We start from the raw sequence: 26503 nt of genomic DNA, 5'->3' as shown, positions 1-26503 counted from the left end.
AGAAATAAGCCCACTGTGTTCATAAAGTTTTTTTATGCGGTCATAAAGTAAAATGTCACATGACTGTGCCAACTTATGGTATCAGTTTCAGATGTAGTCATTAAGTACAACATCATATGATCAGGCCAACTTCCCCATGGACTTTGCTAGTCTGAAGCCAACTGTGAAGGTTGTAAGTGGTAATCATGTGACTGTGGGATGTTGCAACAGCTGTACATGAACACTGGTTGCCAAGCAACCGAATCTCAATCACTTGATCATAGGGACCCTGTGACGGCCACATCTTTGAGGACCAGCCCTAAATCTCATTTTTCAGTGTCATCATAACTTTGAATGGCTACTGAACAAGTGGTCAGTAAGTGAGAAGTGTATGTACTTTTAAAATACTGTGTTTTCCTAGTATAGAAGTACTTTTGTACAATACACTGTACATTTTCAAACCCAAGCTTATCGTGAATATATTTAATTGTACGAGGGGAAAAAATAGTGTATAATTTAAGAGCATTTCCATTGCTTACCTCTTGCATGGCTTTAACTAATTCCATCTGCTTTTTCTCTTCACTTTGTAAATTTTGCTTTTTGATAGTCAGGGTACTTTGTACTTTGGTATCAGTTCTCTGAACCTCTGCAAGAGCTTCTTCTAGAGAATGAAGCACACCACCAAATTCCTACAAATATATATATATATATATATATTTAATAGAAGCAGATTTATGTTTGCAATAGTACCTCTACAGATCTTCCTCAGCCATTTCATTAACATAGGAAAAATGGGAATGAAACAGAAGGCAAAAATATTAAAACTCTTTCTTGAAGAATAATGCCATTTTTTTTTAATGATTCTGTACCAAGCAAAATCTGAAGAGGAACCTAAATAGACAATAGAGAATACAGGAAAAAAATCTCATTGAAAGAAAAGCACACTGTCTATGCTTACACATCATATAAAGCAGTGGTTCTCAACCTTTTTAATGCCGCGACCCCCAACCGGTCGTAACTCGAGGACTACTCAACCGGTCGTAAGTCAAGGACTACTCAACTGGTGCAGCACCGTTTGCAGAATGGGACTTTTGGAGGGCTCAGCAGGGTAGAGACAGCCTGGACAATTCCTATTGGCTTTTGAAAGCCAATAGTATTAGACTCTATTCAAGAGAGTCTATTCTATTGGCTTTCAAAAGCCAATTGAATAAAAGGGAGTAGCACAGCTAAGGAAAAGGGGGAAAAAATGGCGGACTGCGTTGTTTGGCGACCCCCGTGAAATGGTCATTCGACCCCAAATGGGGTCCCGACCCACAGGTTGAGAACCACTGATATAAAGCCTCGTGTTCTTGATATTGGCTTAGTATATTCTGTGATTGTAGCCCATTCATTATTTTATGCCAGTTTGTGAGTTAGCACTGGATGAATCCAGACATTAAACATGCTTGCCCAATTCCCTGAACTATAGCAAGTTTGAGCCTTTCTGATCTACCTATACCCATTTAGTCTGTCCAACAATGGGTTAACACAGGAATAGAAACAACTTCAGGACAAAGGTTCCACTTTTCTGTTGTAAGCAGTTGTTATCTAAATAACTGGAGGTATGTATCGTCAACATGAACACTTTATTAGCATCTCATTATTCAATTAATTGCATGACATACATTTCTAATAAGCCATTATTTCTTCAAACAAATAAAATTTTCAAGTGTATTCTTTACATGTGAGCAGCCTATGCATTTAATAAACTGGCTAAAAATAAGTTTTACTCCTTGTATTGGCATATTGTCATTAGGTAACCGAATAGGTCTTACTTGATCCCTTTTGTTTTCCATCTCTGTTATTTCTTTGCTAAGTTGCTTCACCTTCTTCTCATTTTCAGTCATCCCTTCTTGAAGTTTTGAAATACTGCTTTCCATTTCCTTTAGCACATCAGCAGAATGTACCTTGGTTTCTACGGCTATTGTAAACTGATATGCCACATACAGACGGTTCAGGTGTTCTATCTCTCTCACAACTTTTTGGTATTCCAAATAGGAGGATCGTTCCTGGTTAGGCAGAAAAAATAACGCATCATTGACAGCGACAGCAAACCAGAATATACAGGTAGTCCTCGACTTTCAATAGTTACTTTAGTGACAGTTCAAAGTCATTTTTCATACTTGTGACCATTGTCGCATCCCTATGGATGCGACAATGATCAAAATTCAGATGCTGGGATTTGTATTTATGACCATTGCCATGTCCCAAGGTCATGTGATCACCTTTTGCAACTTTCTGATAAGCAAAATCAAGGGGGAAGCCAGTCGCTTCAGAGCCAGGTTACTAACTTAACAACTGCGAGTGATTCACTTAACAAATGGAACATGAAAAGTCGTAAAATGGAGCAGAATTCACTTAACAACTGTCTTGCTTAGCAACTGAAACTTTGGGCTCAGTTGTCGTCATAAGTCAAGGACAACCTGTATTCCATTAGAATACAGGTAGTCCTCAACTTAAAACCACAACTGAGCCCAAAATGTCTGTTGTTTAGTGAGACAGTTCAGTAAGTTTTGCTCCATTTTTTGCCAGAGTTGTTAAGTGAATCGTTGCAGTTGATAAGTTAGTAACCTAGTTGTTAAGTGAATCTGGCTTCCTCCATGACTTTGCTTGTCAGAAGGTCACAAAAAGTGATCAGATGATCCTGGGACACAGCAACCATTGAAAATACATGCCAGTTGCCAAGCATCTGCATTCTGATCGCATGATCATGCAAAGTTCGTAACTGCGAAAAACGGTCATAAGTCACATTTTTTATTGCTGGTGTAACTTTGAACGATCACTAAACAAGCTGTTGTAAGTTGAGGATTACCTGCATGACAGAATAGTTGTTCTGCATGAATGAAACTAAGAGAGATTCTTACTCTCTCCTGCGATCCTCCACAGCTGACCAGCAAGTGATGAATAGGAGAAGGAAAAGGGGAAATTCTTATTGCATAAACAGTTTTCCATTTGCATATTTTTGGATTTTGCCCATGGATGCTATAGAAATGAAATGCAAGCTCTAATTGCATTGAAACAAATTATTTCATAATTTCTATTAGCAAAGCTAGGATTTGTAACTTGCTTAATAGTAAACCACACTGAATTCAGCAGGATTCATACAGTATAATAAGCAATAATGTTCTTTGCTTTTGATTGATGTTGCTTGAACACAAATTATGTTTTTTTATTAACTAGACAATGATTTAGAATGTTGCATACAATCAGTTCGTTGTACTAAACCTAATAAAATATGGAGTTTTATTGTGAACTCTGGTTAATTTAAACTGTAAATACCTCTTTCAATTTTTGCAAGGTGGGTGTGATTTCTTCCTCTAAAATCTGTAAATCAAAATTAAGAGTACTTAATTTTCAATTCTCCAGCTGAACCATAGCAATTATATTTTCTTAAGAGGATAAATATAAATATAGGATCAAGTAACCACAATGTTAGTACCGTGCAAATTTCTTTGAGTTTTGCTTCTTTTTTCTCAATAGTTTTTTGTGCTGCTAGTTTCTTACACTCATACATCCTTGTGCCAGCTGCTTCTTCAATCATAGCCAATATCTAGAACAACAGCAATAAAAATATAACATAGATCAGTGGTGGCGAACCTATGGCACAGGTGCCATAGGCGGCACTCGGAGCCCTCTCTGTGGGCACACACACCATCCCCCCAGCCCCGCCTCCTCCCATGGCCCCCTCACCACCAGCCCCCCCCGGAGAAAAGTCACCCCTGGGCACGGTGGGTGGGCACTGGGCAGAGCGGAGCGGGGGCGGGGTGCTGGTTTTTGAGCACTCGGTTTCTAAAAGGTTCACCATCACTGACATAGATCATTTAAAAGATAAAAATCACACTAATAGAAAATCCTCTGTCATACTTACCTCAGGGGGCTTCATATTGAGCACTTTGGTAATTCGGCCCTAAGATCGAAGGAAAATAGCCAGCTATTAACATCTTAGTATTTTAAAGGCCTTATAATAATCTACGTAGGGTGTATTATGGTGCAGATCACCCTTGGAAAAGAAAAGAGCATCTGGAGAATTGAAGAAAAATTAACACAGCACATTTGTAACAAAACAACTGGGCAGGATAGCAGCTCATAATAATATTGTTATTATGTTTTTCCACTTATAGTTTTACAAGGCGGTCAGAAATATTCGTGTAATATGCTTTTTGACACTAGATTGATGCCCATCCATAAATTATTAGATGCAGGGGTGCTTAGAGGTATGCAACCAACTAGGAAGAAGAACAAAAGATCATATGTTTAATTCTGGGCTGAATTAGCAGGAAGTAATTAGGTTTTGAGAAGGAAAGATGAGTTTAAAAACAGAGAAAAAGCATATTAAATGATTCAAAGCACCAAATTTACAATCTAAAAGGACAAAACAATAAAAAGAAGGAAGATTATGAACATACTATATATACTTCATTACCTGCATAATAAGAAAATGAGGATTATTGACATTCAATCCAACAGAGCAGAACAGATCTTGTACTCTGGTATTGTTTGCATTAACACCATTGATTAAGTATTTATTTCTGCCTCCAATCACCACCTTGAAAATGAATGACAAAGTACTATTAGCGTGTATCATCTATCATCTCAAACAAATAGACTATTTAGTATACACTGTTTTTAAAAATGACCTCCCTTCAAAACTATTTGAAAAAAAAGATTTTAATTTTTCTACTTGCACCGATTTTTTAAAACATGGTAAGGACAACATTTACAGAAATGTTTAAGACATCACATTGGCTCACCTGTCTTGTGACTGTTATCTCATCATGATTCTCAAATCCTAGCGGACTCTGCTTCTTATCAAAATTATCAAAAGTGATAGAAACAGAAGCCTTAGTAATTCCAGCCTGCCCATTTTTGTAAACAAGATCTTGCAAGTTGGAAGCTCTCACCTAAGATGAATTTTTAAGACAAAATGAAACCAATAAGATAAACAGGTAGGGGATGCTTGGGTTATAGGACTGCATCACAAAATAAATTCAGCTGTTGTATTTAAACAAATATGTTCCTGTATAAACGTTTTGTACATATTACATGTGTTACATCATTTCACAGTTCACTCAAGGGAGACAAGACAAACCCATTTTAAGGGATATGGTTATAGGCAAAATGTATTTAAAAAATTATCACTCTGATGATTTGTTTCATAAGTCAGAGTCTGTACTTCCCAAAATGTTTATACAAAATTATTTGTGAAAAGGCCCATGATCAAAATTGTTATCTAAAAGAAAGTCATCTTCGTAATGACTTAAAATTCTGCTTCCAAAAATCAGATAAATTAAGAACTTTTCCACAATATGTTATACTTTTATCAGATTAATTTGGCATGTTAAATTATCATTCTCTTGCAAATAAAGATCAATGATTAATCCATTATCAGGACTTATACTGAATTTTAAGAAGTTCCTAAAGTAAATTTTAGAGTTAGTCCAAGAGTCAACATTAAACATACTAAGAGCAGGATTTTTTTAAAGATAGCCAACATCTGGAACATACATACTTACCTGTGACAGATTGGTGATTCCCAATAAAAAACAGATGGAGTCCAGGATATTTGATTTGCCACTTCCATTTAAGCCGGTAATAGCATTGAATAGAGGGTCAAAATCATTAACTTCTGTCCTCTGAGCGTAGGACTTAAAACCTTCAAGAACAATTGACCTGATGTACATTTCAGCTGATTTTCCTATAGATTCCAAGTAAATTCACATCCAACCTATAAAATGTACATTTCTTCCATTATTCAACAGTTTAAAATATAGGCCTGTTTCATAAAATATAACCCAACAGCTAGGATTATAGCAAAAACTATTAATCATATGAACAGTGTGTAATTTAACAAACAGAAATGGATCACTTCTATATACATGGATCACACACATCCTCTTGATAGCAAAACAGCAAGATCGCAAATTAAGTCCTGCTGACTTCATCATTATTAGACCTCCCACATTATGCTGGAGCAATTAATGTTAGCTTTGTAGCCACGTAAAATGTATAGGGGGAATTGACAGCATTTTAAAAAAAAAAACCATTTGGCAAAAAAATGTATCCTAAAATGAGTAACAAAGGTCCCTTAACTATATATTCAGACAAAACCCACACAATCTTGCAGTATTTAAGATGCAACCCATACACTTGTCTATACGTAAATACAGTTGGAATGTATTCTCGAATAAAGATGCATCTGTTCAGAACACAGAACGTGCAACTAAGACATCTTACATACTTTCCTATCCAGCACACGCCGAACAATTGGAAGAGTCCAAAAACCACAGATCCATCCACGTCTGACACAAATCACTCTGCCTTTAAAATTTTCTACTACAGGATATGCTTACTAAAAAAAAAAAAAGGATCCGAATCCTAAGTGTTCAATTCAATCGGATTCACGTTGATATAAAAACCCCTTGATTGCAGTCTAAAAGTGCTCTTCGATTAGTTCAAGATGCTTCGCGAGGAAGCAAAAAAACCCAAAACACCACTTGCAGATATTTGGGGGCCCTCCTAATTTAGGGAGACTCTGATCCGCAGACGGCAGAAGTCCTCACCCGCCAAGAAGGGCCGCCTCCAACCGACTCAACCGCAGCCGCTCCGCTTTTCAGCTTCCTCCCTGCTTGAATTTGGCGCGGGCGGACCTTTCGTTCGTTCCGCGCAAAGTTCAATTCAGGGCTGTTCCGCATATTGCCTGATTTTTTTTAGCTTTCTCAGAAATCGAACGAGTCAGGCGTTTGGGAGAGGCTACCAAGGAAGGAAAACAACCTGACGAGTTTCTACGCTACTTTTATGCAGCAACGCGATTGGAGGAAAAAAGAGTTAGAGCCCCCCCTCAAGGGGGCGGGGCCTGAGAGATTAAGTCGTCCGCTTACTTTCTCAGGCCCCGCCTTCTGTTTGGATTTAAAGCGGGAGTAACTCCAGAAACTGTTAGCTTTGCAGGGATGTGAAATATTCCCTGTGTCGAGTGGCGGTTGGCGCACTTGGACTAGATTAAGCTGATGTTTACGTGGGCTTAAGAAAGACATATGCCTAAAAAAATTTTCTCCTGCAGAGAGAGCTCCTGGAAGTAAACTAGTAATCAGTAATAGTATTAAAGTTGGAAGGGACCTTGGAGTCATCTGTCCACCCCAGTGCTCAAGGCAGGAACCTACAAACCATTTCGGACGAATGGCTGTCGCAGTTCTCTTCTTAAAAACTTCCAGTTTGGAGCATTTACAGCTTCTGGAGGCAGGCTGTTATCCACTGATTAATTGTTCTCACTGTCAGGAAGTTTCTCCTTAGTTCTAGGTTGCTTCTCTCCTTGATTAGTTTCCACCCGTTGCTTCTTGTCCTGCCTTCAGGTGCTTGGAAAATAGCTTAATTCCCTCTTCTTTATGGCAGCCCCTGAGATATTGGAATACTGCTATCATGTCCCCCCCTTGTCCTTCTCTTCGTTAAACTAGACATACCCAATTCTAGAAATACCCAATTTTTTCAATCATTTATTTTTAGGAGGTTAAAAATTTCCAGAAGAGACATGGAAAAACTTAAAAACAATAACAAGCATATTAAAATATGCTCCATTTGCTTCCTAAGAAACACTAAGTTCACATTACTTGGTCATAGCATGTTCAGGAATGTTTATATGGCAGACTACCAAATTAAACCTTAGAGTAATAGATAGATATATGTATATTTTGTTACAACCTGTGGTAACTGTATACTTATTGTGTTGAAGATTGATTTTTTTTTTATTGCAAGCTGTCTAAAGATATAGAAAGGGAGTATAAAGAAAGCCTTAATTAACTAATTAAGTTTATCTCTTCCTACACATCTGTCCAATAAATATTATAGAGACATTTTTGTGGGCTGTGATATTTATGCATAGATCATTATTCTTCAAGCATGAAAATGGCAAGACGGAATGGGATTAGAATAAAGCATTGCTCTGTATGTGCCTTATTCCAAGTTAAGAAGATTGTTAATAAGCACACCCACACACACTATGTGCACCCCTATCACATATTCAATTTTAACCATTATTTGAGATTTAGTGTATTCAGTTGTATAGTTACTTTACAATTAACAATTTACTTTACAAAAGTAACTACCACTACTACACAAAAACCCCAATAGAAATCCAGATTTACCTAAAACATATCTATTTTCTGGTGACAACTTTGACATTTTAAACTTTTCAATATGCTTCAAGTATATTTATTTATTTCTGAAAATATTTATGAAATGCTTGTTGTCAGACTCACAAATACATATGCAAATTGTAGTTGTTTTATTGGGAAATCTGAGTTCAGAGGGTGTTTTTCTGCTATATATAAACAGAGAAATGATGGAATTTTTGAGACTGCTTCATTGTACTACTACTACTACTACTACTACTACTACTACTAGCATTGGAAGGGACCTTGGAGATCTTCTAGTCCAACTGCCTGCTCAGGCAGGAATCCCTATACCATTTCAGACAAATGGTTGTCCAGTCTCTTCTTAAAAAGCATTCACAATTTCTGGAGGCAGGTTGTTCCACTGATTAATTGTTCTAACTGTCAGGAAATTTCTCCTTAGTTCTAGGTTGCTTCTCTCTTTGGTTAGTTTCCATCCATTGTTTCTTGTCCTGCCTTCAGTTGCTTTGGAGAATAGCTTGACTCCTTCTTCTTTGTGGCAATCCCTGAGATATTGGAACACTGCTATCATGTCACCTCTAGTCATTCTCTTCATTAAACTAGACATATCCAATTCCAGCAACCGTTCTTCATATGTTTTAGCTTCCAGTCCCTAATCATCTTTGTTGCTCTTCTCTGTACTCTTTCTAAGAGTCTCAACATCTTTTTTACAGCGTGGTGACCAAAACTGGATGCAGTATTCCAAGTGTGGCCTTACCAAGGCTTTGTAAAGTGGTATTAACACTTCATGTGATCTTGATTCTATCCCTCTGTTAATGCAGCCTAGCACTGTGTTGGCTTTTTTGGCAGCTGCAGCACACTGCTGGCTCACATTTAAATGATTGTTAATTTAGGAAATGGTACAAAGAGCAATAAAATAGATAAATCAGGGTCAATAAATGGGTTCTTCTTCTTTTCCATATCATCTGTATTATGTGTTGATCCCAAATCCAACTATTTCTCATTTCTCATCTTTCCATTATTCAACACTCTGTGCCATCACTGGCCTATAACATTTGACACATGTAACCAGAACCAAATATAATAAGGCTTAAGAATGCCTAATGTATATATGTATTTGTATATTTTATACATATTCTACCTAAGCATATGGAAAAGAATGAGTAATAACTGTGCTTTGAGAATGTATGGTCAAACATTATGTGTTCCACATTCTGTTCCAATAATGAGGTTCTATTCTCAAATATACGTATGAGTCACTAAAGATTCTTGGTTATACTACTTGAAATTCAGACCACTATTGTATAAGTTTTCATGCTAGCTTCTGTCACCACTAGAAATGGGCTGTGCTGCCATTAGAACAGAAGCAGATTGTAACATGGTTGTGTAGAAATACTAAAATCAACCATATTTGAAGCAGATCATTGGTCCATCTAGCACTGTGTTGCTATAAAATGTCAGGAGCTATCAAACTCAGGAAACAAGGACTACTTAGATTTCAGGAAAAATATTTTTGTTGCTAGTAGTTAAACAGAATCTTGAAAACCTAGAAAAGTAATTAAGGCAGAGTTATCCCAAGTTTCTTTCCAAATTTTCCTCCCTCATCTGGACCCAAGATGCTTCTGTAATGTCTTCTGTTTCCCTCCCCTTTAACTGTCTTACTGCCTCTTTTATATTCCCAAGGTCTATTAAGCTTTCAATTGGAGGAGCTCTTCATGCTTTCTTGAGATGTCTTTCCTCATATTGCCTGAAGTAGCTTGCCCAAATCATTTTGCCAACTAAAACAGAATCAGGACCTGCTGGGTACTACACCTCCAATTACATTTCCTACCAGTAGCTTCCACTGAAAACAGTAATTGAATCAGACTTGGAAAGGGACATTAATGCCATCAGGCTCTACCTCACCCTCAATGCAGAAATCCAAATTAAAACATTCCTAGGATGGTTGTGCCACTTTTATCCGAAAATGTCCCACAAAGAAGAATATCACCAGTTAACTAGTTCTACTTCTCCTAGTTTTGGAAATTTTTCAGTCCGACTCTGCCATTCTGTAACTTCAAACTATTATCTATGGACTGCATTCTGGGGTGATGAGGCCCTGACTTCTATGTGAGAGCCCTTCTAGTTTTTGAAAAGTGCAATTACACCCTCCCACAGCAATGACATACTCACATACAAAGGGACAGGGCTTCAGTCATACTGTTGTAACTGTCATCTTGACTTTTTTTGATCTCCCAAGAGATATAGCTGCCCTTCCATAGTGTTTTCTCAAGGCATACCCAGTTCCTTTAGTCTGGCCCTGTAAAACATAGTCTCAAATATACTGAACTTTGATTTTCATGTACAGGTTTTCTATGGCTTGGAATATTTTGAAGAATTTGATGCCCAAAACTGGACACAATACTTGACAAGTATCTGGCTAATGCAAAATATACTGGAAATATTACTTCCTATAATGTAGAAGAAGCCTAAATGTGCATTTGAATTTTAGCAGCTGGGTGACACACAGCTCATATTTATCTTGCGATTAACTATAATTCCTAGATTCTTTTCACACTTAACATTAACAAAGCAGCTATCTCCATCCTACGCTTATGTATTTTTGTGTAGTGTAGAACTTCTAATTCATTCTGTTATTTTCAATCCATTTATTTTACCTGAAAAGCTAGTGCTATAAAAGGTGCTATAAATTCCCAAAGACATCACCCAAATCTTGTCAGGCTTTATTTTTTTATTCTGAAACTTCAGAAAGTATTTCACATTTCTTTGAATCCTTTCCCTCTGCCTTCAAGTTCAAGACTGGAAAATTCTAAAAGAACCATTTGCATATATAAAGGCTTTTATGTGCATTTACTTTAGACCAGTGGTTCTCAACCTGTGGGTCGGGACCCCATTTGGGGTTGAACGACCATTTCATGGGGGTCGCCAAACAACACAGTCCGCCATTTTTTCCCCTTTTCCTTAGCTGTGCTACTCCCTTTTATTCTATTGGCTTTTGAAAGCCAATAGAATAGACTCTCTTGAATAGTGTCTAATTCTATTGGCTTTCAAAAGCCAATAGGAATTGTCCAGGCTGTCTCTGCCCTGCTGAGCCCACCAAAAGTCCCATTCTGCAAACGGTGCTGCACCAGTTGAGTAGTTCTCGACTTATGACTGGTTGAGTAGTCCTCAACTTATGACCGGTTGGGGGTCGCAGCATTAAAAAGGTTGAGAACCACTGCCTTAGACAGTACACAGCTTCTGCTTGAAGAACTCTTTACTCAACAAGAGCAATATATGGTTGGGTGTGACCCAGTAGCAATATTCCATAATCATAAGACCAAGATGATAACCAAGGATCCAACATTATTGGGACTCACGCAGTTAAATATTGTACTCCTCATTCTGTAACTCTTCCCACTCTACTCCCGGGGCAAAAGGTTCAGTATGTCTCAGGATATGGCCAAGAATCTGGGATTTTCCTGCATAAAGTGTGTGCTCTATGCTTTATCACTGAACCAGAGCCTGTTATGTTTGTGGGCTAAGCCATCAAGCAAATATTATTATAGGAAATATCTCTATGATGTGAATAACATACTGCAAATTCTATTAGCATGATGAATTCTAAACATCCAGACTGAACATCCAGAAAAGTATCTATCTTCTCTGTATTCTTAAATAACCTAAGGATTATCTAAAATAACTGCATAAAATATTCTTGGTTGTATATTTTACACCAAAATGTATCATAATTAAGGGAAAAAAGCAAAGCAATTGAGAAAGGGCCATCAATGTTAAATTAGAAATTTGCTGAGAAGTGGACCCATTCTGTGATAAAAAGTCACCCAAGAACTGCTTATTTTGTATTTTCCACTGACATTTCTGATTTGTTTTCTTAGATTTTAATTTAGGTTAGGTTGTCAACTCATGCAGAGCTATGAGCTGCCTTTGGTGAAAGGATGTCAACCACTGGCTCATAGGGAAAGATTTGTTAGTTATAAATACTGTATATTTATGGAGATTAATAGAGAAACAGACAGCATGAAGCACAGCTAGATAATAAAAGCAGAACCATGATCCTTTCACCATAGGACAGTGAACCCAGATTCACAAGGTTTGATACATGGGGGACTATTATTCTTCCCTGTTTGCTTCTACTGGGAGTTTATACAAACCAGTCATCAGTGAGGTTTAAAAAAATCAGGTTGCCTCCATTCTAGTAGCCAGTCTTTTCTCTCCCTCCCTTCTTATACAGTGGAACACTAATCCTGTGGGGAAATAGCACTATGAATTTATAGTTTGTATGCTGAATTTTTGCTGGCATAACACTGGTTGATTTTGGATATGCAGTGTTTAAGTTACAAATGCAAATCAGTTACAAATTCTGATGGAATATGGACTTCAAGTGCAATTTGCAACTCTACTCTTCATCTGTATGACTGAATTTTCAAAAAAGAAATCTGATTCTCATGAGCATACAACCTATTAAGGACAGTAATTCTATATTTCTTTACAAAAGGAAGGGTTCTGAAGATTTACAGTGAAAGCAGGAAAAATCTACATTCATAACATTGTTCAAGGAAAAAAAACAGTTACAAAATATTTTCATTTCCTATGTTGATATCAAAACAAGTGCTTTGGATTGACCACTCTCACATCAATCTTCACAGTTATTGTCAACAAATGGTATGAAAAAGAAGAATGGGGAGATAATAAGAATACCGATGATGGAAAAAAGATCCTCTCCTGATGTGGATCTTCAGAGTATTTTTTACTTTAGAAAAGGACAAACAGATCTGTCACTTTATAAACTGGCAGCTAAGTCAATAGGATTGAGTAATTGTGTCCTACCATCAGCTTTTGGACATCCTAAATTCTAAAATGTGTACTTTCTCCAAATAACTTCATTGACCAAAAAGAAAAAAAACCAGGGAAGGATTGCTTATAACTACCTTATTCAGATTTATTTCTGGAATGTGATGAAGGACACCAGTACATGTGGTCTCAAAAATTCAGTTTTTTTATGATATGAGTATAATACCCTTGAACTGATGGAAGCAATTCTCTGGAGGACTTATTTCCAAGTAAGGAAATAAATAGATAATTGGACTATTGCTGTAATTCTAGGAAGAATTGATTAAAAATAAATTTCTCTGTAATTTGGAGTGGCCCATTAAGAAACAGGAAATATTCCCCCCCCCCGATCTTTCCTTTAATTTATTTTCTAGGCTTTGTTCCATGTTTGTTGGAGATTCTGACTTCGCTACTTCTTTGCAATCCACATTTCCTACAGTGTTCACCCATGGTTTCAATAGACCCCTTGCCAATTTCCTTTCTCTTCATTAAGATGAACTTAAGTGGTGTATCCATGCAGTCACCCTTTTATTCCTACATAATCATCTCACCATGACCTTCAGCCATGTATTTGAAACAAACTGCAGAATTACTGTTTTCTCTGGATTGCATTCATTCGGTGTTCCACAGGTTTCCCCCCCCCCCAACTCCTTTGTGCTTCTGCCATTATCTCCATTCAATGAAGCATAGCGTACATAACATCACCAACCTTGAATTCCTACTTTCAAGTGCACCTACAGCAGGTTAGACCTTTTTTTCATAATTAAATCTGCAACTTCACTTCCTTATATGCATTCATCAGCTCCATGCCGTGCAATCAGGTGACCTTTGTTCCATCCTACCCTTTCTCAGTCTCCTAGGCACCCATTTTTTGTCATTTCATTAATAATTCATACTCTTTAAAACTCATTCCACATTCCAAAATTCTGTATGCCATGATCTTCCCTAGATGGGCTCACAGATATTGACCCCTGCTTCCCCGCATGACTTTTTGGTTGATAAGCCTTCTCACATAATGCATTTTTCTAAGACAAATAAGGTGTGGACAGGGTGATCGGCCTTAGCCATATCTGTGTCATAAACTGCATTTGTTGTTTTCAGTTAGGACAAATCTTGGGACAGATCTTGAGACAAATCCAGGACACATCTTGACTAGTATAACAAAAGTATACCCCTACGACCCCTATTTTTTCCTTTTTTAAAAGGCTAATACTAATAAAACCACTTATTTTATGCCTATTGTGTTAAGCTTAAAACATGTCTTACAAACCATAATGGCTTGTAATATATCATATATAAGTTAAAATAAATAGTCTGTATCATGGCTTAATTGTTAAGGTTCCACAAAAGTTTTTCTTAAACATTTAGAAATAACTTGTGCTCATACTTCTAAAAGCATTTTTGTTTGTCTCCTATAATACCTTTCCACCTTCTGTGGCTCTCAGCCTGGAAGCCTTTAGAACGTTTTTCTCACCTCATTAGCAATGCAATATGCTGGAGAGGAAAGTCAATCAGTGTTATCTGTCAAGATTGGTTTGGCAGGGGTGAATCGAACAATTGCCATTGTTCCACTGAAATTCATGTAATGTACCTCTGAATAAACATGGTTACAATCACACAGCAATCAGACTGTCCCCAAATTTTGTTTTTGGGTAATAAAACAATGCAACACTTGAGGAACTGTATCAGCTAATGCAGTGGTTCTCAACCTTTTTAATGCCGTGACCCCCAATCGGTTGTAAGTCGAGGACTACTCAACCGGTTGTAAGTCGAGGATTACTCAACTGGTGCAGCACCATTTGCAGAATGGGACTTTTGGTGGGCTCAGCAGGGCAGAGACAGCCTGGACAATTCCTATTGGCTTTTGAAAGCCAATAGAATTAGACTCTATTCAAGAGAGTCTATTCTATTGGCTTTCAAAAACCAATAGAATAAAAGGGAGTAGCACAGCTAAGGAAAAGGGGGAAAAAATGGCGGACTGCGTTGTTTGGCGATCCCCGTGAAATGGTTATTCGACCCCAAATGGGGTCCCAACCCACAGGTTGAGAACCACTGAGCTAATGTGTGCAAGTGGATAAGCTAAATTGACCCATTTAGTTTGCTGATGTTTCAGAAGTTAAAAAACAGTGCAGGAATCTACTAAAATGAGAAGCAGTCTTGTATTTTGGTGAGAAGAAAAAGAGATTTTCACCCCAGTAATGTCTATATTTTCATCTTATGGAATACAATCAAGGTAGCACATGAAGATACTGAACTCCAAAAATCTCCAAAGATGGTCAGTAAAACAATCAATCTGTAAAGGAAAAACAATGGGCTTATCCTCATGTCTCCTTTTCTCTTAACAAAATTTCTGTCATGGACACTGTAGCTGAATGACTCAAGATCTCAAACTTTCTACTCTAAAAACTTTCAGGATTGCATATCTTGGCATTACCTATTCTTTCCTGCTGCCATTTCCTAACTTTCAGGAGGCACTTTGCCTGGTATCCTCTCCTTTAATAAATTTTATGACAGAGGTAGGGGGTCCATAATATGTGCTGCCTTTCTGGCCCTTAAAAGGTCAAAAATGAAAAGAAGCAAAGAAAAATCGGTGATAGAACCGCCTAGTCATGTAGTATAGAGTTGTGAGATTCTCTCAGACCACCAAGGATGTTACCTAGTTTGGATAATGAAATGTCTGCAAGAAAACAATCAACCTCAGAGAACACCAAGGACCCCTCATTCATTGTTTCTGCTTGATTGTTTGTCTGGTGTTAATCCCTACTTATCTGGGTGCTGCCTGCTGGGCAGGATATATTTTTGTCTTTTTGTTTCCTTCTTAGCTTTTTTATTGTCTCTTTTGAATGGTGTGCAAATATGCTTTATCTCTATATGTCTATGATGGCTGATTTGTCTGAATGCTAGGCTTCCAAGGATTCCCTAGCGATTTCAGATTTAGCTTAGTCTAGAATGTTTACACTTTCTCGACTGAAACTATGTTAAATTTGCCTATGTGTTCTAAGATTAAGGAGTACTACATGGTGTTCATTGATTGTACTCTGCTAGTCTTCTACCTATGTGTCCTACAGTGGATGTTATATTGTATGTTGTAAATAACTCCTGTTTTTTTTTTAATTGAGCTATTCGGTCTTTTGCCTTACTTAAAATATTTTGGAAGGTTTTGGTTGATTTGCATGTTTTCTCTTTTTTATAGCTTGTGTTGATCATGCTATAATGGGTTGAATGGGCAGGCACATGTTGCATTTAATTGGAAGATGTTGTATAGGTCAGGAGTCCCCAACCCCTGTGCACAGCCAACTACCAGGCCTTGAGCTATTCGAAAGTGGTGGGTGGTGACCACACATGCACATTCCCACTTGTATGAGCAGCGGACAAGCACGTGTATGCATGTTCATTTATGTGAGCAGCGTGTGTGTGTGCCTGCCCCTTGCACAAATGGAGTTGTGTGCACTTGCCTGCTACTCATGCAGACCCATCCTTCTCCCCTCTGCCAGTCCGCAAAGCCAGAAAGGTTGAGGAATTCTAGTATAGGTGTTGTATGATTGCTGAAGTCCATTTGTACCCATCTGAATAATATTCTTACATAGTTCCACATGTGGGAGGTTGGGTTGTTATTTTGGTAATGGAGCACTTGGTTAGTGTGGGTTGTTTTTCAATAGACTTACATTACTAACTTGCCAGTGTTTCCTCTGCTTATTAGGATATCCAGGAAGGATAGCTATTGTTTTCTTTTTCCCTTGAGAATGTTATTTCTTTGAAGATGGTGATGATTTCATGTGTATTATCTAGTTGTTCCTTTTTATTATTATTACGACAAAGGTTTCATCTACATACTGAATCCATACTTTGGTTGTATGTGTGGGACTGCTGTAATTTCTAGATGCTGCACTATGGACTCTGCTATGGGTCCTAGGAATGATGATCCCATGATGTTCCTCTGATCTGCCGGTATATTTCTTCATCATACTGAAAGTAGATAGTAAGACAGAGGTTGATCAGGTTGATGAATCAGTGTATTTTGTATATTAGTGTATTAGGCAAGATTGGGTGTATTGTTGAGTATCGTTGCTATGGATTCATTTGATAGTTTTAGATCTATGGACATAGGTATACTGCTATGATATTGAATAAAACCACACTTTCATTTTCTTCTATTTTTCTTTGATTTTCTGGAGGCACCATAGTCGGGACACAATATTCTTTCCCCTCTGTGAGATGTTCAACCTTTTTGTAAGTTCCTTGGCTATGTTTATTATAGACATCTTCCTCACACATCACCCCTCAGCCCCTCCATGTTTGATAACTTGTCTCACAGGTATAAAGATGGGATGTGAGATGGAGTGGTGGTAGCGAGCAGCCCCAAAACTCCTTGAAATTCCTCCATGCCTCAGGAGTGTGCCCTCCCACTCGATCCTGCACCCTTCCTGTGCCCCTGGGACCTTTCAAAAGGGTTATTTTGAGATACAAGTCCGTCATACTTTCAGAAGAGCACCAGACCCATGTTTCAAAGTAGTTTAATTGACAGACCTCAGCACCTGCAACCTGTTGACAGGTTGCTAAAACTGTCATTCCAAGCACTCAGATGTGCCCCATAAGTTAAGAAAAATGACAGGTGATTGTTTTCCTTGCTCAGGTGATGCTCAGCAGGTCAGCAAACAAAGCTAAGGGAATTCATCAATAGACTTCCTTAACGTGAAACTATAGTGACACCATCCCTTCCAGTCTCATTACTTGAAGCAAAAAAGAGCTCAGTCACTGGGGCGGTAAATTTTCAGCTGGCATACTTTTCAGCTGGCTCATGGACTAGTGGATTGCCCTTTCATACAGTCAATGCCATTTCTCCTGTCATGCTTTCAAAATAATCCTTTCCTAAAAGAATATCTATTTTATGCTAGATAAATGCTGGAGAATGATGCTTGCTTGAAGTTCAAAGGGTAATTCAACATGAAGCAATATTAATTGGATTAAAATTAAATAGCTTCCCAGATCTCAGTAAGTGGCACTGCTTGTCTGTCCTTGGGTAGACTTAGAACAATGTTTCTCAACCTTGGCAACTTTAAGATTTGTGGACTTCCACTCCATGAAGCATGCTGGTTGAGGAATTCTGGGAGTTGAAGTTCAAACAACTTCAGTTGCCAAGGTTGAGAAACACTGACATAGAAACTAAATAGGGTCAGGCCTCTTTAGTACTTCTGTGTGTGACACTCAGGATATACAAAGGATGTCGATGAGACTGGAAAGTAAAAATACAGCTGGAGGATGGCAGTGGCATGCCATGTCTGTATTGTTAAAAAAGACGCCAAAATTGAACTCTGTTCAAAAGAAATGTTATCTTTAAACAGCTTCCCAGAATCATTTGAAACAATTATGAATGCAACTGTGTGCATTGTGAATGGTGAATAAGAAAAGATACAAACTCACAATTTGTAATAAGCTGGTCATATGATTTTAAAGTATCAGAGGTATTGAAGAGAAAATCCTGGGGGATCAAAGAGACTTCAGCTAAAACCAGAGACAGAAGCTGCTACCTCTGTGGTCATCCTAAGCATATGCAAATCAAGGGCACCCAGAGAAAAGGAACTGCTGATGAGAAACCAGTCAAGCTGCATTCCACAAGGAATGACGCAACACCGGACAATAGAAGGAAAACTGGCAGACAGTGATTTTTGGCACTGCTTCTGAAAAGCATTATGAGACATTTGCACTGATTCTACTACGACCAGAAATTTAATTTAACAAGAGAGAAATGCTCTGAATTACATGTGGATTGCAAAACTTTCATTCCCCTCCTAGAAATGGGAGGCAGAGACAAGCAAAGGAATTACAAAGCTGCACAGCAAACTGAAGAAAATGAAAACCGATTCAACTGATTACTGAAAATGCTTTGTATGTACCAGTGCAAACTGCTGGATTGATACCAATGAAATGTGCCGTTATGAAGTAACCTTGGAAAAACACCATTATTTTATCACAGATGGAGCTGAATTTTCTGTGAAGGGGACTGTCAAGGAGAGTGGCCTATATGAAGTGGACGGTAGAATGGAAAGGCTACATCAGCAAAAAAATCCTGATATAAGAAGTGTTCGTATTTGTGGTGTTAAAAACAAGGCCATCCAGTCTCGAATGCAGTGTCTTAACCTGAGAAGAAGGATTTATGAAGAGACCTGAAGTTAGATCTTTATGACAGGGAAAATAAATCTATAACCTGTTTAAAAAAGAAAGTGAACTAACCCCTCTTTTTCAGGAAAAGAAAAGCAAGACACAACAGTCTGTCGATAGGATTCAAAAGATAGATATGGAATCATCATGACCAAATATCCAGGAGGGATTGATATCTATTGGTAGCTTCTCCAGATATATATTCACATATTTCATCGGTGAGAAAAATCAATTGTTTTAAAAATCATGTTGCAACAGTCAGCAAATCATTGGATTGGAGAATCTCAGGTTCTGCATTCTGATAAGGGAAACACATCTTTGGAGAATAATACAGATGGTCCTCACTTAACGGCTCTGAGACTGGATTTTCCATTGCTTAGCAATGACAGTTCCAGTAAATTCCAGGTGTAATTATTAGGTGAGGATCTCTTGCTTCTTCTGCCTTGTGTGAATTGCCTGATCAATTCTTCTGCCTCCTAGCTGGCCATGTCTGGAGAACTCGCTTCAGAAGATGAGGCTCTGCCATTCTACTGGGCTTTTTTCAACTTCAGCTCCCCACCATCTGCCTATCTGCTCCCCCATCTCTGTCCTTTATGGAAGCAACGTGAAAGGCCAGCCCTTGCCTCACCTGGATGCACTTTTTCAATAGTGGGAGGATAACAATAGTGAAGATCAGCTGGGGTGATGGGGAAGACAGGTGTAGGAGCTGCAGAGTGCAGAGTGTCAAAAAGGTAGAGATGAAGGGAAATAGGTGGGTGGGAAGGTTGAAAAACAATGCTTCACATTAATATCTTTTGGACATAGTCTATCCATTGTGTCAGACATCATTACTGATGCTATTTATAGTGTAGCTTCTAATTTCTGGCTCCATTTTTAAAAGTCTTTAGTATTTCCATTGTTAAGATGTTTTGTGTCAGTTTGTAAATTCTAGTACAAATTGTACAAAGCAGGCTCATATTTTTCCCTTTTACTTAGAATCTTTAATGTCCAGTTTTATTTTTAACTTGCATCCATCCTCATAGAATTGAATAGAGCTGGAAGGGACCTTGGAGGTCTTCTAGTCCAGTTTCTAAAACCATAAAGTCACTTACCTTTGTTACAACCTTCAATAACCTAAGGTAGCCAAAATTAATCTGGTTCTCATGAGTAGCTATTTTTATAGTTAATTCCAAAATCTTATAGTAAAAGTCAACATTCCAAATTTATAGGACCCTTAATCTGTTCATAACTTTCTTAGATCAAATCTTATTTAGTGTGTGGGTATTTATTTTAATTTTTAAAGTCCTTATAATTAATTTTTCTTATAATTAAGACTAAATTCACCCACTGGCTTTTTAAATTTGTCATTCTGAAGGTCTCTAATAGCTTTAAGATGACTAATAGGCCATTTCTGAAAAGTGATTAGAGAGTAAGGCTTGCAAACCTTGTGTCCTTTAGTTTAAAAGGCCCTCCAACAGTTGCAAGCAAGATAGCACCAGGCACTCAAACCTGCTCAGATAAGCTCAGACTAGAGAAGACTGCCATCCTGAGATCTTCTCATGAAGATCAGTCATCTGAAGCACATGTAGTGATCTCCCATCCTCACCTTTGCCGCAGTTGTCAGCTCCACTTTTGTGGAGGCATCTCCATTTTGCCATGCCTCCTCCTGTCCCATATCTTCACCATCAGTTCTAAGACTGTGGTTGTCATTAATTTAGTTTTCTATATATTTTATTTTAGTCCCATTTTGCTTGATTTTTATTACTAGTATTTGCAGATCCTTTGTGTTTTTGGCTATCTGGCTAGTGTCATCAGCACAAAGCAGGTTACTGATGTTTAAAATTTCAAAACCATACTCATCTGCTTCCAATTCAGGTTCCCTTAATATATATTAAGTATATATGTTAAGTTAGAGGAGAGTCTCAGTTTTCTTAAAATTCACAAAATTGACCTTAAGCACACTTTCCAACATTGTGGCCAAAACCTGACTTAATTAAGACAACCAGATACTTTGATGATACAATATAATTTTATTTGCATGCATAAAAAGCAATATACTGAACTCCCAGTAAAATTTCAATGCTTGCAGAGTGGCCATAGCAAAAGCAGCTTATGTACCTTTGGATCACAATATTGCAAAGGAAGATAAAGAAAAGGGGAGATACAGTAAAAGTTATAGTGTGACCCCTAGAAGATCATCCATGATTGCACAATTTGCAGATAGAATAGCTGGCAAGCATTTTTATTTAATAGCACCACGATTCCAATCTTCTATGCTACCAAGATTGCATAAATATCTGAGTTAATTTCACCTGAAAAAAATGTAGAATCAATTTCAAATATGCTATATGTTTACTATAGTTCGGAATGTTTATTGTCCTTATTTCTAAATTTATTTATCCAATTTGTAAGGTGTCAATCTCCAAAATTATTCTTGGTAGCTTCACAGGTGAAAAAAGAGAGAAAGAAACCAACATTATGTAAAAAGGACAGCAGCCATCCTGAGCAAACAGATAAAACACTTTCCCTACATCATCATCAGATACCCTAACCCAAAATCTCGGGAGAGAGCCAGATTGGAGACATTGCTTGCTTGATACAGATTAAAGATGATTGAATGTTATCTTGTCTTAAACTGCCTACAAATAATACTAGATGTGCCCAATCTTTAATCCTTAATAAGGTTGTGTAGACCTGGAGAAGGCAGAGGAAGAGTAAAGAAAGAGTTGCCATAGATACAGGCAACTGCATAACTATTTGGGGGTGTGGAAAAAGCTGTTTGGTATACAGTGTACTTTTTATTTCCTCGATATCTGTCATGGATTACTACTGCAATATCCATGGATACTGATAGATGTGACATGAGGTACCAACCTCTCTATTCTGAAACACCCTCAGAATAGGGTGCAGTTATGATTGTCGAATAATGTGATTGAAATGGGATCTGGAGCATTTCAGTGCACGTGTCCATAATACCACTTCAAAAAATAAGCTCCACCAAGTTTAAAGATGCTTATTCCTAAAAGCTAAGTGGAAGGCTGCAGTTTCAGTTAATGTCCATATATTTAGCCAGGAGTACTAAATCAGCAGATCAAATGATCTTCAAAAACTATTGGTGTAATTTTAAAAACCTATCAAAAATTTATCCCTGATTTGCAGATTTTTAACATGACAGAAGGAATAAAATCATTGCCTATATGGGGAGTCATCCTAGGAACTATAATTAATTTTATTTTGGTCTTGTTCTTGTTCCTTTTATTTCTGACCTGCCCTCTTCTGCTATTTGGAATTTGGCAGGTACTATTCCAGTTAAAACTTAAACATGACTTTGTTTTCAAGAGTGAGGTTCTTGATTGTTTTACCTAATACTTTTAACAACTGGAACATTTGGATAAATACTGGATATATTGTTGAAATATGCACCTTTATGGGTATATATAAAACTATATGGCAGTATAGCTACCCAAATAATTATAATGGATTCCATGTAAATAAGGATACTAAGAGAAAAAAGTAGATTTTGTTTTATATATATATTAATAATGATAAATAACTGCTGCTTCATTCTTATCAGTGTTTTATAATAACAGATATTGTGGCAAATAAATGAGATATGTATTAGAAGGTTGTTAACTTATTGTGAAAGAATCAAATTAATTGACGTGGCAGATGGTTAGTCCTGGACTCCTGGTTAAAGAAATTGCATAGGCAATAGCACACCATCTCAGTTTCATCTTGCTTGATGCAATGTTGCAGTCATCCACGTATGTTGGAATATGTTGGACTGCCACAAAGTTACTGGAATAACAGCTTTGAAGTGTAAAGGCTATTTTCAAGTCAGTGAAACTTGGTTTTGTTTTTTTTTTAGCAATCTGATCATGTACAAGAGAAGTTTGTAAGTGTAATATAGTCAACTGAACTGACAAGAAACTGTAGATTTTGGTACCTTATGTTTTAAATTTAGTCTGGGGCGATGAAGCAAAGATTTTTTTTTTGGTATTCTGCTCTTCATGACATAAAACAAAAGCTGGATGCTCTCCATATTTCTGTGAAGGGAATAAAAATTAAACTTCATGGATCTGAACAAAAGATGGATAATTTAGAGGAAAACAAGTGAGGGACTGTAGACAATTAGGACTGTGAAGTCTTAAGCAGTATCATTAGTGAAGGTTTGTGTCCAATTAGAAAGTGAAATCTGGAAATCAAAAGAATGCTTGTATGTGTGCCCATTTGAATTCTACAGATGAAAATGTATAAAGCAACTCCCTTTTTTCTATAAGTAGATTACTAAAAATATTTTAACTATTGTTTTACAAAGTGATTGTACATATTTTATGGTACTATTTACCATTTACTTACTTTCAAAAAGATTTATAAATGGATGTAGTGTCTCATAAGGACCATGGGTTAAAATCCTACTAATAGCTAATTTAAAATCCTACTAATACAGTAGCTGTATATTCCTAAGACTACATGGTCAAACATAACTATGTTTTATTAATTAGAACTATGTAAAACACAACATTATTGAACCATGAGAAGTGCTTTTGTTGAATGCTTTGTTGAGATCAAGCTACACTATAACCACTGCATTCCTGTAGTCAACTAAATTGATCGCTCTAATAAAAAGAAATTGGGTTTGTTGGCATAAACCCATGCTAATTTCTGCCAAGCAATGCATTATTTTCTAAATACTCACAAACCAACTGCTTGATCATCTCTTCCAAAAAATTTTCCATGATCAATCTCAACATAACATAACCAGTCTATGGTTGTCTGTTTTCTTTTTCCATTATCCGAAGATAGGAAGAAAAAAATGCCTTTTCCAGTCCTCTAGTATTGTACCCGTCCTATATGATTTGTCAAAGGTCACAGAAAGGGACACCAGGATGACAGCCACAAGCTCTTTCAGGACTCTTGCAAGTAATAGGTCTGGTATGTAAATCAGTTTGAAACCATTGATTCATTTAGAAACATTTTATCTTGGCTCTTCCGTACCTTAAGTTGTATTCATCTTAATGGAAAGATAAATTAATGTATTTGTTAAATTTATACGCCATCCATCTCACTATCCAAAGTAACTCCAAATGTACTTCTTTCCCAAGTAATAGCAACATAGTAAACAACTGAGCCATGGTGGTATTCCCATAGCCAGGAGTTCGATCCTGACTAGCTCAAGGTTGACTCAGCCTTCCATCCTTCCGAGATTGGTAAAACAAGGACCCAGATTGTTGACGACAATATGCTGACTCTGTAAACCACTTAGAGAGGGCTGTGAAGCACTGTGAAACGGTATATAAGTCTAAGTGCTATTGCTATTACTAATTGTGATTAAAAAAAACTCTCTCTGGGTCAACCCTTAAACCCGCTTTCCCCAAATTTCATTACAGAGAGTAAATCCAGTAACCATTGCCTTTTTTCCTTCTTATATTAAGCTAGACAAAACAACAAAACAAAAAACTCAGTTTATTCTGAACCCAGAACAAAACGATCCAGTCCAGATTCTTCCATAGGAATATTTCAGCTTGCATTTCCAAGAGAAGAAAATTCAAAATGTATCTGCTGACAGAGCAGATCTTGGGTGTCTGGAATGTAGAGCACTGAGAACTTGAAATGCTCCCTTTCCTTGCTTTGAATTTTACAGTTGTAAAACTAAGCACGGTGGTAGCATGTGCTGAGCCATAATTCTATCCAACCTAGAGGGGAAAAAATGAACAAGTGAATGAATTAAAAATATTATTACAAATATAGCAAATAATGGGGAAAAGTTTGAAGCACATTTTTTGCAGCTTCCTTCTGCATGAAGAGCTTATTAATCTCTTTCTCACACACTTCCCTAAATGTAGAAAACAGTGACTTTTTCCTGAAACTCTTTTCTGTTAACAAATTCCCATTGTCCATAATTTCTCTTTGCACTTTTATTTAATCCGGATTGTTCCAACATATTTTCTAGTGGTCCTCTTAATATGTGAGTAATGCTTTAAAGATTTATGTATGACAAGAGCGTTAAAGATTCCACAGGAAACTGTACTGTGCAATGCAACTATAATTCCTTTAGGAAAAGTTAACATAAATTTAGGCATATAAAAAGCGGCATATGTTCCTAGCAATGTTGTTGTGGAAATGTTAAATATCTTAGGTTGGAAATTGTACTTCAAATTATAAATCAGGATAATTCTTGGGGACAAAAAGATTATCAGTAGGGAGAATCTTCAAGAAGGTGTCATGCTAATGAAAGGTTAGAATGATTCTGGTATAAGGGAAAATATACCATGTTCATAAAATTTCAGTATAGCAATACATTTATGCATCCTTTATACCAGGAAGTAGATAGGAACTAGAAGCCAGAATTATAATAAATTTTGGTCCAGATAAGTTCCTGGAAATTAAATCCCAAAAGCCTGCAGAAAATGGGTGAAATATTTTGATACTGACATGTTGATAAGCATATAGTTGTTCTAGGTGATACGGTATTTGATCTAGTGTATGTTCTGCAATAAAACAAACACAACAAAATTTGCTTTGCATGCATCAGACCAAGAAATATAACTCATGTCAGTCTTATTTAGTAACAGACTATAAGAGAGTATCTTCTTTATGACACACATTTTAACTCTTTCACTTTTGTGATCCTTGGACAGTCACTTTTTTTGTGAGGTGGGCAGCTAGACAAATAGGATAAATAAAATAAAACACAATTTCTCTCAGTATACATAGTTTGAGTACTTGATATACTTCTTTCACCTTGGATGAAACAGATAATCATATTATAATATAGAATTAGAGTTAAGAAGGCAGCATTACTAATATTATGTAGTTTTAGTTCTCTCCACTTTTATTATAGATACTGATTGACATGAAATTCCTTACAGATGCCTCTTATTACAACTGCAAAACATGATCTCTGTGCCTCTTAAGGCAAGGATCCGGCTGCACACATTGGCACATTAGAAGCAAAATTAATATCAGCTTTGTGTTGCCATTCCAGCCCCCTACTAACTGTAAGTAATATTTCAAAGAAGAACTTGATATATCATGATCTATTATGTTGTGGTGATGAGGCTGGTTGTTATGTCCCTAGCAATGATTTATCATCCTCTGCAATGACACAAATCATGGATAGCTCATGACATGCCAGAATGTATGGTCCCTTAGTTGTGACAGTGATGAATTTTGTGCTTAGGTCATAACATTTGGGGAGGTTTATCTGATGTTTTCTTTTCATCTATTTCTCTTTTTATGTTTTACTTCCACTTACTTCTAAGATGAACACAGATGTCTTTGCTGTTTTGTGAGTGGTGGCAAGGCAGTTTGTGGTAGCTTTTAGAAACCTGAGATATTTTCCAGTGTAAGCATGGCTGAAGTGATTAGCATGAAGATCTGGTTTACTT

General features: G+C 37.1%; 1 protein-coding gene and 1 long non-coding RNA gene across 2 annotated transcripts in view; one reads left to right on the top strand and one right to left on the bottom strand.

The window, feature by feature from the left end:
* The window catches only part of LOC120318617 (structural maintenance of chromosomes protein 2-like), a 28093-nt gene extending 22366 nt beyond the window's left edge, over window positions 1-5727 (bottom strand). Inside the window, 8 exon segments of the mRNA XM_039366452.1 lie at window positions 519-668; window positions 1794-2027; window positions 3298-3342; window positions 3458-3568; window positions 3887-3925; window positions 4442-4564; window positions 4770-4919; window positions 5532-5727. Coding sequence (XP_039222386.1) covers window positions 519-668; window positions 1794-2027; window positions 3298-3342; window positions 3458-3568; window positions 3887-3925; window positions 4442-4564; window positions 4770-4919; window positions 5532-5699 — 1020 coding nt within the window. The 5' untranslated portion in view covers window positions 5700-5727.
* A 12954-nt stretch (window positions 5728-18681) lies between these two features.
* LOC120318616 lies at window positions 18682-26113 on the top strand. Its single transcript, XR_005559543.1, has 3 exons — window positions 18682-19551; window positions 23919-24047; window positions 25985-26113. It is a non-coding gene; the product is annotated as an uncharacterized LOC120318616 (long non-coding RNA).
* Window positions 26114-26503: the final 390 nt, after the last annotated feature.

This window comes from Crotalus tigris, unplaced genomic scaffold, assembly GCF_016545835.1.
Source record: "Crotalus tigris isolate CLP2741 ecotype Arizona unplaced genomic scaffold, ASM1654583v1 scf7180000020324.788712, whole genome shotgun sequence".
Classification (NCBI taxonomy): Eukaryota; Metazoa; Chordata; class Lepidosauria; order Squamata; family Viperidae; genus Crotalus; species Crotalus tigris.
Note: the sequence above shows the minus strand (reverse complement) of the source record. Positions and strands in the feature narration are given on the sequence as shown.